Source organism: Desmodus rotundus, chromosome 7, assembly GCF_022682495.2.
Source record: "Desmodus rotundus isolate HL8 chromosome 7, HLdesRot8A.1, whole genome shotgun sequence".
In the NCBI taxonomy this organism is placed as follows: Eukaryota; Metazoa; Chordata; class Mammalia; order Chiroptera; family Phyllostomidae; genus Desmodus; species Desmodus rotundus.
In genome coordinates this window covers 19481758-19499430 of record NC_071393.1, presented here as the reverse complement: position 1 = coordinate 19499430, position 17673 = coordinate 19481758, and the positions used below count along the sequence as shown (strand labels likewise).

Below are 17673 nucleotides of genomic sequence, written 5' to 3'. Positions count from 1 at the left end.
CTCTATATAAGAAATGGTGGGACGAGGCCTTAGTTGGAGCTTGGCAAGCAGTCACAGCTCTCAGTGTTCGCACTATCAGGACAGGCTCGGTTGGCTTGTATTAATTACAGTTTAGCTGAGGAGATAGAAATCTGCCCAAAGGAACAGAAAAAGAACGAAATACTCATCAGAACCACTAACTAAATTTGAAAATATTTAAAGTTGATCAAATAGGTAAAAAAGCAGGTTCTTGGGAAAGAATTAATAAACATCAGACTTCCAAAGTGAATATCTTTTTAAAGACATGTCATAACAATTATCAGATGGTTTTATACTAATACATTGGGTATTAAGATCTCCACAGTAAGAAGCCAAAAAGCCTGAGTCTCCATAACGGAGAGTGAGCAGGAAAACTTGAAAACTCCTCGGGGCCCCGCCCCCACATCCGCCGGGAAGCATTCAATCCTGTGGGGTTCCTGAAATGCTAATGAAGTAGCAGTTTGCTAGGGAACCGTTTCTGACCTTGGAAAAAGACTAGAAGCCACCTGTTTATGCCTTCGAATCCAAAAAGAGTAAGATCTTTGCTAGAGGATGTATTTAAGCTCCTTATAGTCTGCAAACTGGAAACACAGCTGGGCAAAATATAGAAGTGTTTCGAGGGAGAAAGGGAAGCTGGGGCTTCTTAAAGCAAAGAGTTTGTTTCTGAGAAGAGTCAGTCCTGCATCTTAGGGTCAAGATTGGTCCAAAAAAGTGATCTTTAGATGTCTGATGCTCCAGACAATGGGACAACTTCTTCCTGAAGTTACTTGGATGGTCACCTGAAGGTTTGATGTACCTCCAGGCGTTGACACAGCAATTGATGGGCATCCAGGTGTGGGCAGAGTTCAGAAGTTTAAGCCTGGTCAAGGGGAGCCTCACACCGCAGCGTACTTTACTTTAACAATTGAGCGACGTGAGCACAGGCACTCCGTTTTGTTTCTTCGCTGTACTCTTCAGTGCTGTGAGTAGCGTGTAAGGAAAGTGGAGGAGTCTTACATCTGGATGAGGAGTGGAGAATCTTGGCGTGCTGATACACAGCGTGGCCCGTGTAGCGAGGGCAGTCAGTGTTTTGGAGAAGCTGTGAAGGTGCTGCTGGGAAGGGTGTGTGTTCAGGTGTGGTCTCTCCCCCCGGCTGGACGGGAGGCAGCCTTAGGTGCCTGTTTTACTGTCTGTCTGAGACCATCCCGCCTGGGGTGCTGTGTTCTTTTGTTGGAGCTTGCCTTCTGTCTGTGGCACGGAAAAGTTATTTTCCGGTTGAGTTACTAATGTTCACTTTCCTTTAAAATATATATTAAAAAGTGAAATTTCAAAAACTGTGTTAAGTAAATTATCGTTTTGGCTATATGTGGATATGTGATGAACAGTGGAATACCCAGTGGTTGAAGTTGAGGAAGTAGGAATAAACAAAATAGCTTTATCATCATTTCTTCTTAGGTATGTAAGAATCAAATATAGAAGGGATACATTTTGAGATAAAAGAGACAAAAATGCACTTCCACGGTGTGCTGTCTCTTAGAGATAATACAGATGGTACGCCAGGGGAGGTGGGATTGTCCGCCCCTGAGGTTAGCAGAGGTTGCGGATGGCCCTGGCCGGCAGAGACACTTCCAGGCCTTTCACCCCCGGTTGCTGCTCACAGTCCACCCTCCTTGCCCAGCCATCCTTCCTCCTTCCTCAGCCCTGCAGAGCCACCCTTCCTTGCCTTTACCCCATTGCCTCACTTGTGCCCACTGTGGTTGCAGGGACCCTTGATTGCCTCTGTCTTGCCTGGTAGCATCGGGGCGGGGGGGGGGGGGGGCACATGGTGTTTGGCCACCTGGATAGGAGCACTTTGTGCTGTTCCCCTCACTCAGCGTGGTGCTGTTCACTGGCTTTGTCTTTGTCCATGACTGAGCCAACACTGGCATTTGAATCCATTCCTCGTAATGTTGGCCTGGAAAACACGGGTCCCTGATAAAGTAATCCGTGATGTTGGCAGTCCAGAGGAGAGATGCCTTTTTACTAGGAATGTGCCAGTGGGGAGGAGTGCAGCATGCTAGAGGTACTGGTCCTGATGGGGCCAGGGGGTAAGAGGAAGTGTGTGTGAGAAGGGGTGTTGGCTGCCTGCACCCCACTTTTGAGGAGGTCTAGGACTCCGGGACCTTCCACACTTCCCTCTTTCTCCCTGCAAGGCCACACCTTCGGTTCCCTCGTGGTTCTTCTGTCCCAGGGCTCGCCTTTCAGTACATCTAGGGCTTACTGCTCTTTAGAGGATCATTGTAGAGCCCCCTCATGCCATCGGTGTGATCCGGTGTGACCTCTGCCTCTGGAATGGACAGCGTGATGCCACTGTGGGGGGGTGAACTCCCAATGGTTAGACAGGGTGGTCACATGAACCCTTCTCAGCTGGTTCAGAAACTCCTCAGGGTCTTCCAGGGTGGACTCACTGTGCACTTACACGGTGCAGGCCTGTCGCGCACCTTCATTCTCGCACTCACTGAAACTGCCCTGAACTGAGTGCAGTTGTGGGACACACCACTCAGCCCTTGCCCTGGGGAAGCTTTGGGGAAGCTTTGTGCACGCATGCGTGAGAGAGAGAGAGAGAGAGACAGAGAGACAGAGAGACAGAGACAGACACACACTGTGTGTCAGGCCCGAAGTCTCCAAAGTTCGGGGGGAGGGAGGGGAGTGACTGGGGACTGGGGTTCCCCAGGGTGTTGATTTGGGAAGGGTCGAGGAGGAGGGGGGGGGGGCATCACTCTGAGCAGTTATCCACTGTTGACTGTTTGCTGTCCGTCACTTTCTCCTGATTGTGAGTGCCGGTGGTTGGAATTCTGGGTGCATCGGAGCCCGCTTTGTCTTAGAAGCACTTAGCTGTAAACGGTGTTGGCGGCGGTGCCTGTGTTGCCCGGGCGCTCTCTGGGACTACTGTAACAGCAGTGCCTTCTCCTTTTCTTGGCAGTCATCCAGTCCCTCATAGCGCTGGTGAACGACCCCCAGCCCGAGCACCCCCTTCGGGCTGACCTAGCTGAAGAATACTCTAAGGACCGTAAAAAATTCTGTAAGAACGCTGAAGAGTTTACAAAGAAATATGGGGAAAAGCGACCTGTGGACTAAAACCTGCCGCGATTGACTCCAGCGAGTGTGAGCAGAGACCCGGGCAGTGCATTCAGACGCCTTGCAAAGCAGGGCTCTGTGGAGAATTGACACGTGCCACCGCCTGGCGTTCGCTTGTGGCAGTTACTAACTTTCTACAGTTTTCTTAATCAAAAGTGACATAGGTAACCTGTAAAGAAAGGATTAAAAATTTAAGATGTTCTAGTTCTGCTCTCTTTGTTTTAAAAATCACTGCTTCAATCTACTCTAAAAGAATGGTGTTTCTTTTCTTGGTCCAAATTTATCCAAAATCTTCAATTTACATTTAGACCTTAAGGTTTAACACAAAACGTGGTTCCCTTTCTGCCCTGCCCTTGCAACTCTCACTTTCTTGCCTTCAGTTTATTTTTCACTTACTTCCCCAGACCCCGGCCCTGTCTCCTCCACAGAGGAGGAGAGACAGCTCTGTCCAGTCTGGTGGCTTCTCTTCTCCCATGTTGCACTGCCCAGTGCGGGAGTTTGTTCAAATTCTACCGGTTCCAATTTATAACATCCTTTTTTAAAAAATTTAAAAACAAGCAAACTATCACCACCACCACCCCCCCCAAAAAAAAGCTGTGAAAAGGGAGGCCCAGCTCTTATGTAAAAACCTGGCCAATGTTCCCACAGTATCGTGGATTAAATGGCAACCCATGTCTGCGTGTGTGACTGAACTCCAGCCTGGCCCGGCCTGCCTGGGACACCCTGCAGTATCAGGTTGGCCGCCACCCAGGGGAGAGCCTGTCGGCCAGAGGGCGCTGCACTTGTGCGAGGAATTTCTCATCAGAGAGGCTCCTGAGGTCAAAGGTTGGCGCTCCTCCCTGCAGTCATTTTAGAAGATGTGTTGGTCATTGCAGACAACGCTAAAGCCAGAATGTCATTTGAAATTCCACGGTCACCTGCCAGCAAGCTCCATCCGAACGTGCCACAGAGCTCGCTCTCCAACTCCTCAGTGCAGCAGCCCCACCTCAGCCCGCCCTCAACACGGTTGGACTCTGCGGGGTCGGAACTGGCAGGACTTGGCTGTAGCCAGCAACAGTCTGGGGTCACTGGATCCCTGCTGGCCTCTTCTTTCAGAGCAGCGGGCAGGGCCAGCCCCGCCCAACCCAGGAACGAGACGGCCCTCCCTCTCCCTCGGACTCACAGCCTTTGCAGAGTCAAGCTCCACTTGAAGCTCACTCAGTGATATCCTTTACATGTGTTTTATATTGTTTTGACTGCCTTTTTTTGTAGAAATAAAAATTGACCTTAGAATTTATCCTCAGATGAACTTGTCAGGATTTGAATGTTAATGTCTTTTTCAAAGGAAGTGGGTTTGTCCCTGAAATAGTGGAGATTACATGTCACTGACACCCAGAGGGAGTCACCAGCTGCGCTTCGGCCACTGGTGGCTTCCCTTCATGGCTCTCCAGGGTACTAGATTCAGTGGAGAAATGACTAAAAGCAACTTCGCTCTGTTTTAATTTTAGTTCTAAAACTTGAGATCTCTCCAGGGCTTATGACCTGTAAGACAGCTTGGTTTTTTACCTGTGCAGAAATGGGGATGATGGGTAGGTTAGGCAGCATAACGTTGCTTAGTTTGTCCAGGTGTGTGGCCCCTGCAGCGTGTCCGTGAATTCAGCTTCTTTAGTCCTTCAAACTTGGGACAGGTTCTGGAGACTCCTGTATGCCCAGGAGAGCGGGGCCAGCATTTCCACATCTGTCTCTTCATTAGCAGAAAGGTGATGATGGACTTCATTTCACTTACACACAGATTTGTAATAAAATGCCAAATTCTATCAGAAGCTGTCCATGTAAGCCGCCATCGTTGCTTCTTTGAATCCAGAGTTATCGCCATTCTTGGAAACTGTCCCGCTGCTTCGTGTGTCTACCAGCATAGTTCTGCCTGCCTGTCCCCCTCACTTCTCTGTTCACCGCCGGAGGCACCTCTGTCAAACCGGCAGCCCTTCAGGGTACTCTCAGCCCTGGCATCGTAGCCCACCGTTTGCCCCGTTCAGGACAGGCCTGGCCCTGGGAGAGCAAGGCCATGTAGGTGGTCCCTCCCTCAGGCCTGGGTGGCTTGCTCCATCCAACCTGAAGCAGTTCGGTGGTCGCCAAGCCCTCAGGGCAGGCTTTGAGCACGCTGGCACCCTGGCAGCTCCACAGCCAACCAGTTGGGTCCTCTGGAGAAGGGGAGAGCTGTCACCACTGACCTGAGCCCACTCAGGAACTTATTCCTGCAAACCGAACCAAAGTGGGCCAGGTCCTCCCCCTCCTCCCTGCCCCCAATGGCAGAGAATAGGCTTTCTAAGATGCTGCGATCCCGTTCTGCTGCCCTTAATAAAAATGCTCTCCAACACTGATTTGGTTGTGTGGGTTTCTTCCTTGCTGGCAGTGGCAGTGCCAGGGGCCTGTGCTCTCAGAGGTGTGGGAGGGGTAGCGGGGGCCTCTGGTCTCCCACAGTTTCTGCCTGTTTCTCTCCGCACGCCCTGCCGCCAAAATTGGCGCACAGAGGCCTTCCCCGAGGGGAGCAGAAAAGGCTAAAGAGTCCCGATTTTGGGAGTCTGCAGAGGGACCCTTGGGTGTCTCAGGAGGGGCCAGCACCTCTAGGTATGTACATCACTTCAGTCCTGTCAGCTCCAAGAGAGTGATGTTGCCACACTTAGCGGAGGAGCAAACTGGCCAGTCCTGGGACTGCTGAGGGTGGTGCTAGGCCATTTTCTGGAAGGGCTCCACCCACAAACCCCGTGAGTCCCAGGAGAGCGGGCTGCTGAGGCACTGATTCAGCCCAGGACCATGATGCTATTTTTGATCTGCCAAGTTCCTTGCCTGTAAATGAAACCAGCTGAGACCAGGCCTGCAGGTTTGGGGGGGGGGGGGGGAAGGTTTTACCTGGGGTGTCCTGTTACCGGGAAGCAAGGAGCAGGCCTGGTGTCCTCTGCCCCGTCCCAGCACGATCCTCTGTAAAGCTCAGGACAACCCCACGGACACCATTATTCCTATTTTTACAGAGGAGGGAACTGGGCCTCCACGACAGCCAAGGGTACGTGGCCTGTGGTTTTACAGTCCAGCGCCCGCTGCGTTCCACCATTGGTCCCGTTGAGCCCAGGCACAGCCACATTTTGCCCTCTGCGAAGCCAGAGGCCTGCAAGACTCATTTTCCTGAACCTTGGAGCCTCCATTTTCTTGCTTTCAGTTTTAATTGTTCAGCTTGAAATATGTGCCTACTTCATCACTCCAGTGACCATTGCAGCCTGGCTTCTGTCACTCTCCAGCCCCCTGAGGTTCCTCTGGCAAGGGCCTCAGGACTTCCTCGGGGTCAGGTCATAGTCCGGTGGCCTCAGTCCTGTTCTTTGTACACTTGGCAGCACCTCCATGCCCCACCCTGCAGGGCAGCCACCTGACCCAGGGGAAGGCAAAGCCAGAGCTCTTGCAAATTCTTCCTGCCCCATCTAAATTGGCTTCTCACTTCCCTCATGCAACAAGGGGGAGTGGCAGCTACCTGAGTACCAGAGCTGAAGCTGGGACTTCAGCATAGTGCCTGGCTCAGGTGGTACTTGGTAACAGCCAGTCCTGGGTGATTGGAAGTGTTTTTGCTTGCAGACTGCTCCTGGTGTCACGGCGTGGGCTTCAAGACAATCAGACTAAAACTGACTACCAATACTGCAGAAGCCATAACCAAGGCCCAGGAAGGGGAGTCTTAAACACTGAGGGTCCATAGCACTGGACTGGACCCTCATCTGTGCTCATGCTCCTCTTCCCTCCCACGGTTTCATCTAGCGTCTACAGATTCCCAAGTATCCCTCCTGCCCACCTACGTCTGTCCTGAGCCTGAGAGCCCCACAGCCAGCTGCCTCTCCGAACAGCAGAATCCCCCTTGAGGACGGTGCTCCTCTGCCAACAGGGTATCTTCAGGTCACCCCTCCTAGCTCCAGCCAGCAGCCTGCAAGAGTGTGGCCAGACCCCAGTGGACTGAGGCAAAAAGGTGAGGGCAAGACAACAGGAGGGACCAAACTCCCAGTGACTCCAGTTTATAGCTGTGGAGGGAAGGGGCTGTACCTAGAAGAGTCAGTCTAGGAAAGGTTAAGATGGAAGATGGAGCCAGAAAAGAGGGGGCTGAAGCCACAATCAAGGATGGGGTCATGGGTGGGCGGAGGCAGAAAAGACGGAGATCCCCCCTTGAGAAAGCTGCATGAGCGTCAAGGCTGCCCAGCCCAGGGGAGAGCTCTGTTGGCACCAGATGCCATGCCTGACACAGTGCATGGCAAACACACGAACAGGTAGCTTCAAAGCCCTGCTCTGCCACTCCCACCACTAGGTCTGTTACGTGGGGACATTAGTTCCTGCACTTAAGCGGTTCTACATGAGACACGTGGTGTTCCATCTGCCTGTCCATCCCCAGAGCGGTCAGGACTCCCTGTGCTTCCAAGAACTTCCTTCCCCTTCCCTACCTGCTCCCTCCATCTGGTGCGGTCACAGGGCAACCACACATTGCCAGGTCCAGTTGGGAGCCTGACATCCTATTCCCACCGAAGACTGTCCCTCCTGGAAAAATTTAAATGAACACCGTTGAGCTTGCAGGACCTCCTCAGGCCTGTCCCCTAGGACAGCAGAGAGCTGCTGACTTGGAACAAGTGACTTATTTTTAAATAAAAATCGAGATAATATACCTCTCTAAAAATAACCAGATGAGACATTCTTCTCCCCCTACACTCCCCAAAGAAGAATAAAACTTAAGCATGAGCAAAATGAGACTGTGGAGCTTGTTTTATATATTTTTTTCTGGAATAGCGACCAGGTTTGGGCCCTGAAGTTGTTTTGCCCATTTGTTTGTCTGTAAAGGTTTTCTGGGCAATAGTAATCTCTCACCACTATACCTAAGCAAAGAAAATGTTTACATGGAAATGTGAAGAGCCCAAAATGCTTAGCAAGCCCCAGGCCAAGATGTCACAGGCTGACCTTCCTGCAGCCAAGAGGGCTTGGCAAAGCTTTGGCTGCACTCTACGAGTCACGAGGACCTGGGCATAGAGGTGGCATCGCTCTGCCCAGGGAAGTCAGAGAACCCACTCTAGGGCTTGGTTGTGGGCGGTGCCAAAGCTCAGCTTTTGCCCCCTTCCTGAGCACTAGGTCATTAGCTCTTGGCTGTCAGCGTCACAGTTGAGAGGACTCCAGGAAGGTTTCCAGAGTGGCTTCGCCAGGGACCCCTTCCCTGGGTCTCTTGGAGTCTAGGTCATGGAGGGCACAGAGCTGCACGCCGTCCTGGGCAAGCCGGCTCTGCAGTGTGGGTTCGGTGAGGACACGCAGCTCATGCAGCCGCTCCCAAGAGCATGAAAAGGCGTCAGGGCCCTCGCCGCAACCTCCAGCCGGCGGCACACTGGGGTAGCCTGGGTGGGTCATCAGCTCGGCTGTCAGACAGTGGCCTGTGGGTGTACCTTCCAGGGCCCGAGCCAGTGCCCCTGACACGCGATGAGCCGACATATGCCGGCCGCAGGTGCTCAGGCCCACAAAGATATCGGTCCACCTGTGGATACCCAGGCATCAGAGCAGGAAACCGGCAGGACAGCAATGGGCAAGGCTAGGCGGAGGGCGGACGGATCGAAGGTGGGGCCACCGCTGATGGAAGCCTGGCTCCCTTCCATGTTGATAAACAGACTCAGCTGGCCAATTGCACAGCCAGCTGGGCACCCTGGGACCTGGGCCAGGCAGGAAACAGGGCACGGCTGTGGGGGAGGGGAGGCTCACCTTAGGCCTCTGCGAGAAAAGGGACCCACAGCCGCCCGAGCATCACGCTCCACCGCGCAGGCAAAGGCACGCGCCGGCGCCTCGAGCCAAGTACAGCTGCCCAATCCGCGCTCCAGAGGCAGCCGAGTGAAGAGCACCCCGTGTGCCTGCAGCGCCTCTGCAAACACCTGGCACACGCCTGCGGGCGGGCGGGGTGCAGTCAGGGAGAAGCACGTCTCCCTGCCTGGGAGCACCTCCCACCCCACCTGGGCACGCAGCCCCCTGCCTGGGATCACCAACCTGGGAGCACGTGCACGTGCTGGTGCCCGTCCACGTGAGTGGGTTTCCTGCCCAGTAATTCCTGGAAGCGGCTCAGCTGGGCCTCCAGCTCTTCCCGCACCTGGAAAGTGAGGGCAATAGGCACCTTAAATGTCCAGAAGCAGAACTGAAGAGAACCCCTCCCTATGCCACGTGTGACTGCTCCAGAGTTGGACCCCCAAGCATCCAGCGTCCGCTCCTGCCCCTGATTGCGTCAGGGTACCCTCGGGGCGGAGCCTCGTTGAGAGGGGTCCTCCTCCTGCAGCCGCGCTTCCGCACCTGGGACAGGGCCACATCTCCCGCCGCTACAGCCTCCCGAAATCCCATCTTGCCAAGGAAGAAGCCTTCGGGCCCGAGCAGCGAGGAGGCGCTGTGGCGAGCCGGGCCCACGGGGCGGCCCTCGGACAGGTTGGCGTGGAGTCCAATGGGGATTTGGTGCCTGAGGGTGGAAGGCGAGCGGGAGTACTGGCGTCAGCGGAGCGGCGATGACCCAGGCCCTTCCTGACTCTGTAGGGGACCACTCCTCACCTGCGGGCCAGTTCCGCAGCGCTGTCCGCCGCCGCGCCGTTAACCAGTAGGGACACGCTGGTCACAGCCCCGGATAGGAAGGCTTCTACGATGCCCTCATCCCGCCGTGGGCAGTAACCAAAGTCGTCCGCGGTGACCACAAGCTGCACGCGTGGCCAGGACATCCTTTCGCTCTGCCCGCGGCTGGGGAAGTGAGGGGAGTGGACTAAACAGCCCAGGCTCCGCCCCTAAACGCTCACACAGGACACGCCAGCACTTCACCTTTGTTCTTGCCACCTAGTGGTCCCGCCGTGGCCCTGCAACGACCTCCCACCTCCACCCAGTGTGCTGGATCCAACCTAACTAGACCACGGCGCGATTTATTGCAACGCAGAACTTTCAGTGACTACAAAAATGACACTTAATATGAAAAATACAAGAAAGATAACTTGAAGAACGAAATCTCAACCTCCCCAGAGATTAGGGCTGTTAACTGTCTGGGAATAGAGTCCTTCCAGTATTTTCACTAAGCAATTAGACACACCCAATTCCTCTTCTCTCCCACCCCAGAATTTTGAGAAATAATGATTGAATCAATGTTATCTCATTCTTGTATTGTTTCATTTTTTATAGTGACTATAAACTTTTTCATGTTTTTTGTCCTCTCCCAAGGACATTTTTCCCCCCCATTACTTTTAGAGAAAGAGGAAGGGAGAGAGAGAAACATCGATTGGTTGCCTCTCATATGCACCTGGACCGGGCGGGATCAAACCTGCCACCCAGGCGCATGCCGAGGCCCGAATCAAACCCTCAAATTTGCAGCTACCAGAGGATGCTCCAACGAACTGAGCCACACTGGTCAGCGTTTTATTAGCTCTTTATGTTTCTTTTTCAAATTGCCCATCTGTCTTTTACTGATTTTTCTTTTTAATTTTTTAAAAAGATTTTATTTATTTATTTATAGAGAGATGGGGAGGGAGAGAAACATCGATGTGTGGTTGCCGCTCATGTGCCCCTTACTGAGGCCCAGGCCCACAACCCAGGCATGTGCTCTGACTGGGAATCGAGCTCGTCACCCTTTGGTTCACAGGTGGGCACTCAATCCACTGAGCCAGACCAGCCAGGGCTGTCTTTTACTGATTTTTCTAAGAGGAGTCTTTTTTTTTTTTTTTTTTTTGGTTTGTAAAAGCTCTAAACAAGAAGAAAATGAAAGAAAACATGTAATACCCATCTCTTCATTTGCAAAAGCACTAACCCCTGCTTCCATCTCTTAATTTTTACATTCAGAGACCCCTTTTTTTTCTCTGTGGGCCAGAGAAGCTTTCCCTACCTATGACTATAGAAATAGTCCCATGGTTGCCATGATGTAGCTGTCCTGATTTTCCCAAGGGACGTGCAGTATTTGTGTTCAGCCTACCACATCGGTAATGCCATTTCTGTCTACCAATCTGTTTTACAGATGAAAAAACTAAGCTGGAGAAGAGAGGTTTCTTGCCCGAAGTGACCCTGCCAGGAGTAGTGCAGCTGGGACTAGATCTGAAGCCCTGAGGCTGCATGTGGGTCTGTTCTGGTCCTTTAGGCCCTGGCTGCCCCCTAGGTCAAGGGCAGAGATGACAAAGCCAAGCTTAAGAATAACAAATAATAGCCACTCCCATGAGGGCGGTATAAGAATTGCAGGCCTCAAAGAGTACTCCAAGCTCTTGGCATAAGAATTGTTATGTTCAAACATGATTATTACATCATCGGACTTTAATCAACCATCATTCTCCGCTAGGAAGCTGATCGTGGAAAGGCCAAAGGTCCTGTCTGAAGATTGGAAGGAGAGGGTTGACGTTTATTGAGTATCTATTCTAATACTACTAGTGGTATTAGAAATATTAGAGATTAGGGGTGAGTGCCTCAGTTCCCACCCCCAAGGTGCTCCATTTGGTAGACAAATAAGTAACAACAAACGTGTGGCAGAATCTGGGATGGGATTTGAGATTGTTCTGTATGGGAAGGAGGGGTGAGCCTTTTGGGAAGGCTTCTCTGAAGAGGTGACACCTGGGAGGAGGGCTGCATGAGTTTACCAGGCAGAGGGGGAGAGGACATGCAGATATGCCGGGACGTTGTGGGGTGCTGGTGTGTGGTATGAAAGTGTAACCTTCATACTTCCACGTGGAACGACATTCAGCTCCATTTATAGAGGAGGATTAGAGAGGTTGAGTCACACAGGAGGGGAATAGAGCTAGGAATTTAAGCTAGGGCTGTGGCTTAGAGTTGGGACTCTCCACTGGGCTCAGGGAGAATGCAGAATGGGGAGGGCTCAAGACAGACCCTGGGGTTGTCCACACTGGGCGAGGGGAGGCTACTGGAAAGAAGACAGAAAGCAAGAGGCCCAGGACAACACAGAGACCAGAGAGAAGCCGACGAAGGTGCCCGTGTCTCTAGAGGAGACTGTGGCTTTGTCCCTTAGGCCCCCCTCAGGGCAGATGTGGAGGGAGGACCAGAACCTCTCCCTCTGGGCTCCGAATGTTGCGAGGCCTGAGGAAATAGGGGAGGAGCCAAAATTGGACCCGCCCACCACCTTTGTGTCGAGGGCGCTAGAGAATGAGCTCCCGTTGAGAGCCAATCAGGATGCCGCATGCAAACAAGCACGCAGGGAAGATTTGGGGCGACCCCAAGGCAAAGTGTCCCTGCCCTCTAGAGGGCGCAGATTGCACTGGCTGGCACCAAGTGATGTGCAGACTCTGGTGAGCGATGGTCTCTGGGCCAGGGGACAGATGCCAGGACGACCGGGGTCTGGGAAGGGAGAAGGTCTGAGATGGTCAGAGACAGGATGCAGACGTCCTCGGGGATCTCACCCCGACAACTCTGGACACGGATGTGTGGGCAGATGTCCAGAGGACTCTGAGCAGAAAAAGGGTCAGCCGCATGGGGCACATGGGACGGGGGGAGCAAGGAACCTGGGGACCCCCGGGCCACTGGCGCAGTGTCCAGCAGGCGGACGGAGAGTTGAACCCTGCGGAAATTCTCGCTCCATCTCCCCACCCGGCGCAGAGAGGAATCCGCAGCTGCACGCAGAACTAAAGAGAGAGGAGGCTGGCAGCGGACCTTGGGTACCCACATCATGACCAGCTGTCGCCACCACTCAGGATACCTGGCGGACGATGAAGCCGGCCACAACCCGTACCTGGCCCGGGTATGTGCCCGACAGGACCTGACTCTGGGGCCCGACCAACCCCATCGTGTTCCTCACCAGCTCCAGTGCCCCAGATTACAACCATCCCTTTATTCTTCTTTTTCTTTCTTTCTTCTTCTTCTTTTTTTTTTTTACAACATCACTTTCTCATTTCCTAGCGACTTCCTCTCTGGGCCTCTTACTGATGTCCTTACCACTCTGACCCTGGCTGGGCCCTCCACAACCTCAAATTCATCAAATGTCCCCTGACTTCCAGTGGCCTGGGAGGGGCTTAATAGACTGGGCCCCCAAGTGGGATCACGGCATCTACTCAGGGCTCGGGACTCAAGGCACAGAAGCAGCCGTGGAGTGTGCAGGGCTCAGGACTGCCGGTGGCCTGTGCAGCCCAGCAGCGCAGCAGGCTCGCCTGCTCTCCAGACAGATGAGGATCCCAAGCAGGACTCAGAGGTGTTTGTGATTACCTACTCACACCCTGAGGACAGAAGTGGGCTTGCAGGCTCCTAGGCCAGGGCTTGTGTGTGTGAAATGTACATACCAGGGAAGCTTCAGAGCAACCCCAAATGGACTCCCACTCTGCAGGCCAGGGAAAGACCTCAGGATGGGCCATTGTGCCCACAGTCACACAGGTGACAGAACCAGGGTCCAAACACAGGGCTGCCTGACTCCAAAACACATTTCCTTCCACTGCCCACTCCCAGCCCAGCTCCTGGAGCTTTAGGAGGACCCCAGGGATCCCATCCTCCTCTGGAGCATTCCTGCCCACTGTCACATCCCTGTCTACTCAGGTGCCACCACCTAAGAAGCCAGCATTCCCGAAGATGGGGCAGACCTCCAGGCTGGGCCACATGCCACACCCACCATCGACGTGTGGCCCATTGGGTAGCTCAGGGCTTCGCAGCCACCATCAGAAGTTGAGGGGCCCTCGTCCCTTTGGTAGCTTCTTGGATTTCCTCGTTGAGGGCCAGGTGCTGGACAGCCTGCAGAGGGTGGTGGAGGAAGCAACTGAACGCATGGCCACCATGAAGACAGAGACTGGGGTGCCACTAGTGGAGGTGCAGGACCCAGTGGAGGTGCCAAAGGGTGGGCGGCGGGTGCGTGCCCGGCCCAGCCTCAGCACTGTGCACCGGCACCGTGTCCGGCCCAGCCTGTGCACTGGACACCCCAACAACTACCCATCCTGCTCCAGCTCCATGTCTGACTCCCACAGCAGCATCACAGCTGGCTGTTTGGGCTCCCATAGCCAGGACAGCAACCTGAGCTACCATGGCGTGGGCCCACTGCCACCCATGAGGGACAGACTTTTGCAGGAAAAGAGTCTCAAACGGCTGCTGCGGCTGGAGAACAGAGGGGTGAGCTGTGGGGCCGTGGCCTGGGGGAGGTAGGATGGAGCCCACCCCAGAGCCCAGGTTCAAGCCTGGCTTGGCTGTTCCTGGACACCTCTGAGAATCCCCCCTCTCTCTTCAGAAAAGCCTGGGGCGGTCCTGCTCCCAGGGGGACTCCCAGCTGTGGGACTCGCTGGGCTCAAGCTCGGGCATTCCTGCAGCATCAGAGCTGGGTCCTGGAGAGAGAGAGCCGATCTTCCTCCAGAGAGAGTTCAACAAGGAGATCCAGTCCTTGCTGAGCCAGCCGGAGTCCTTCAACTTGCCTGGCTACTCTGCGCTCCGTGAGCCCCATCTGACCCTAGACTTCCTGGCCAAGAACCACCTCTTCCCTGCCCTGCAGAGTGTGGTCAATGAGGCTGTGGACAAGCTCAGTGGCGCCCGCCGCCACAACGGCTACCCTCTCTTCCCGTCAGAATGGGAGCCCAGCACAGAGCCCAATTTGGAAACTTCCAAGGAGGCCATACCCACCGAAGGGGAGCAGGAGCCCTATGTTTCTCCTCCCACCACAGCCTCCAGCTACAAGATGTTTCGAAAAAAGAGCGCCAAGTCCAGAGGATGGGGCAAGCTGAAGGAATGTGGTTCTCCTGTGTCTAGTGCCCAAGGTGTCACCCAATTCAGGCTTCAAGTGATACCCACAGAAGAGGCCAAGGTCCGCTCACCCTACCCCAGGCAGGAGGCACCTGACCAGGGCCCCAAAGAACAGATACAACCCATGTTCGCTTCTGGGCCCCTGAGCTCCAGCCAAAGGGCCCAGCCCTGGCGGAGGCTACACCTCACCCTTCCCGCCCCCGGGATCAAGGTGGAAGTGCCCAGCCAGGCCCGCCTCACCCAGGTCGCAGCTCCGCTTGCCTCCCCCTGCCCTTTCTCCTCCCACCGCGTCTCTCCGTCCACCACCTCCCCGTGTTCTCGCCACTTACCTCCTTGGAAAGAAGCTTCTCCCCATCACTCACTTCACTGTCACCGCAGACGACATCCTCACGGGTGGGATTGGGGGCATTAGGGGCAGGGATGTAAGAGAAGGGCCCCTTCAGCCACCATTCCTTGTAGCCACTTGTCATTGGCAGGTAGGTACCCATGGTTCGGGTCTCTTGCCCTGCACCGTGGAAACCACCTGAGCCACAAGGGACAAGTTGATGGGGCCCAGGAACCGTGGCCGAGTTACTGCTAGGTGTTGTCGAAGATAAATAAAGGCTACTGTTAATTCTGGGTAATTTTTTTAACATTTGCACATGAATCTTGGAGACCCTCCCATGTGGGGACAGTCCTATCGCTTGTGGACAGCAGCCTGAGCCCAGAATGCAGCCCGGCGTCCTAGGTCTAGTACCCTCTGATCCTGCTGCCGTGGCCAGGACTCCCGTGTATCCAGCCTGATGACAGGGAGTTGGCAAGGAAGGGTACAGGAGAGATGTAGGTGGCTTCACCCTGGTGGGGGTCCAGCACAGCCCCTGACCCTCTTCTCACCCAACAAGCTACAGGCACACTTCCTTTCTCTGAACCCTGGGCTGGGCAAGAACCTGCTGGAACCTAGATTGTCCAGGCTCCAGTTGGGCTCACACTGTGACTAGTTACCGGCCTCATCCTGGGCCTGACTGGTGTGGCCAGTGTGGTGGTGATAGTGTGGTAAGGGTGAGGGTTGGCTGACATGCAGAACCTGTGCTCAGCTGTTTAGGGGGACAGCAGAGCAGATGTGTCGAGGCCATACCCTTAGTGGGACGGGCGTGGTGTCCATGTGGGTGGCATGAAGGGCGCTCTGGGTGTGAGGGGCCCTGCAGGGCAGCGAGAGTGGCATGACATGTCCCCCTTTCCCTCCCTGGCTGCTGCACAGAGCCCCAATTACGAGTCCATGAAGAAGACGACACTGCCCTCCATCTCGTCCAAGTCCACGGCCCACCTGTCCAACCCCTGCTATGAGGAGCTTGTCAACTATTTGATGGAGCAGGCTGTCTCTTTGCTTGTTTGCAAGTACAAGTTTGAGACGAACCTCGCCAAGCAGCTGGGCTTCATCTCCTTTCCCATCACTGAAACGCTCATGGACCTCTTGCTGGGCTTCAAGAAGGTGAAAGGCTCCCACATCTGCCTGTCCTCGGCGGTCGACTGGAGCTGCCTGCTGCAAAAGCTGGAGGAGGCCCAGTGGGAGCGGCAGGTGTCCCAGCAAGTGCCCCAGCAGGAGTCCCAGCAGGTGCCCCAGCAAGTGCCCCAGCAGGCATCCCAGCAGGTGTCCCAGCAAGTACCCCAGCAGGCATCCCGGCAGGTGTCCCAGCAAGTGTCCCGGCAGGCATCTCAGAATGACACCTCCCATCACACTGCCTCCCGCAGGAGCACTTCCCAACACAGCAGAGGGTCCTACATCCCCTTGCTCAAGCCAGCCATCGTCATGGATCAGGAGGTAGCCAAGGGGGAGCACCTCCACTCTGAGTTGCTGAGTCCCCAGCTGCTCACCCCTCAGGAGAACAATACAGCTGATGAGCAGGAGCCCAGGAACCTCTCGGAGCCCAACTTCTCCATGTCCTACCGTGCTGGCGTGGGCTCCAAGCAGTATGAGCAAGTAGTGGCCATGGGGGAGAGCCAGAGCAGTGAGGAGGAGGAGGAAGACAAGGACGAAGAATTTGGGGGTGACGAGAGTGAGACCTAGAGAACCCTCAAGCCTCAAGTGGAGGCAGAGATCAGCCACTCCACAGATGGCCCTGGAGATTCCCCCCAAGTCCTGCTAAGCTGAACCCAGTTCTAGATTTCCTGCTCTTCCTCCCTCCTTCCTGCTTCAGGAAAACGCTGCCCCCCCAGCCAGCCCCTGCCCTGAGTGGAGGTCAGAATGGGCTAAATGCTCACAAGGAACTCTGCTCAGCCTCTCCAGAGAGCCAACAGGAAAAATAAAGCTTCCGTTGATGGAGCAGTTTTCTTGTCTGGAACTTTCAGCCTGCCTTCCATGCGCCTGCTTACCTGCCCTTGAAGAGCCCCTCTAGTGGGCCAGGTCTGGCTGCTGCTGACCTTCATGACAGCTGGCAGTCCTCTGGCCCCTGTGACCTCACATGCTCTGTTGAACACAAATCCCTGTTCAAGGCTTTTCTCTACTGTCTACTGCATCTTCCTGGCTCTTCAAGCCATCGGGATTCGTGGTTGCCCTCCATCACAGCCCCTGTGCATCAGGGCTCCTGCCTCCAGAGGGCTGCTCCTCTGCCAGGGTGGCTCCCTCCTCCCTTTGACGTGTCACACCTCACGTTGTGACTGAGGGAACACGCTTTCCTGCTGCTCCCACAGCTACCTGACTTCCTAATTTGTATTTCTCACCTCCAACTTCTGAATCTGGAGGTTCCATGCCAAGCCACGTGGGGGCTGCTGGTTGGTCAAGCACAGGATTGGCTGTCCCAGGTTGGTCACATGACTACCATTTTTGCAGTGGCCCTGGGCAGGACCACTCTCTCCAGAAGGGCCTGTGGGCACAGCAGGTATCATCTC

General features: G+C 54.5%; 3 protein-coding genes across 4 annotated transcripts in view; 2 read left to right on the top strand and 1 right to left on the bottom strand.

Moving 5' to 3' along the window:
* Nucleotides 1–4396, top strand: part of UBE2L3 (ubiquitin conjugating enzyme E2 L3) — a 40137-nt gene extending 35741 nt beyond the window's left edge. For both annotated transcript variants that reach the window (XM_053927979.1, XM_053927980.1), the window contains one exon: nt 2960–4396. In XM_053927979.1, coding sequence (XP_053783954.1) covers nt 2960–3114 — 155 coding nt within the window. In that variant the 3' untranslated portion in view covers nt 3115–4396. The remainder of the gene's footprint in view (nt 1–2959) is intronic.
* Nucleotides 4397–7860: 3464 nt separating this feature from the next.
* On the bottom strand, nt 7861–9871 carry YDJC (YdjC chitooligosaccharide deacetylase homolog). The gene is made up of 5 exons (XM_024557188.3): nt 9679–9871; nt 9430–9589; nt 9133–9232; nt 8854–9031; nt 7861–8632 (listed from the first exon to the last, which is right to left on the bottom strand). Exons 1-5 carry the CDS (start codon nt 9840–9842, stop codon nt 8263–8265), a joined length of 972 nt encoding a protein of 323 aa, XP_024412956.1. The 5' UTR covers nt 9843–9871; the 3' UTR covers nt 7861–8262.
* A 2797-nt stretch (nt 9872–12668) lies between these two features.
* On the top strand, nt 12669–16852 carry CCDC116 (coiled-coil domain containing 116). Its single transcript, XM_053928175.1, has 5 exons — nt 12669–12838; nt 13624–14187; nt 14303–14845; nt 15982–16002; nt 16061–16852. The coding sequence occupies exons 1-5, from the start codon at nt 12767–12769 to the stop codon at nt 16850–16852; spliced, it is 1992 nt and encodes a 663-aa protein (XP_053784150.1). The 5' UTR covers nt 12669–12766.
* Nucleotides 16853–17673: the final 821 nt, after the last annotated feature.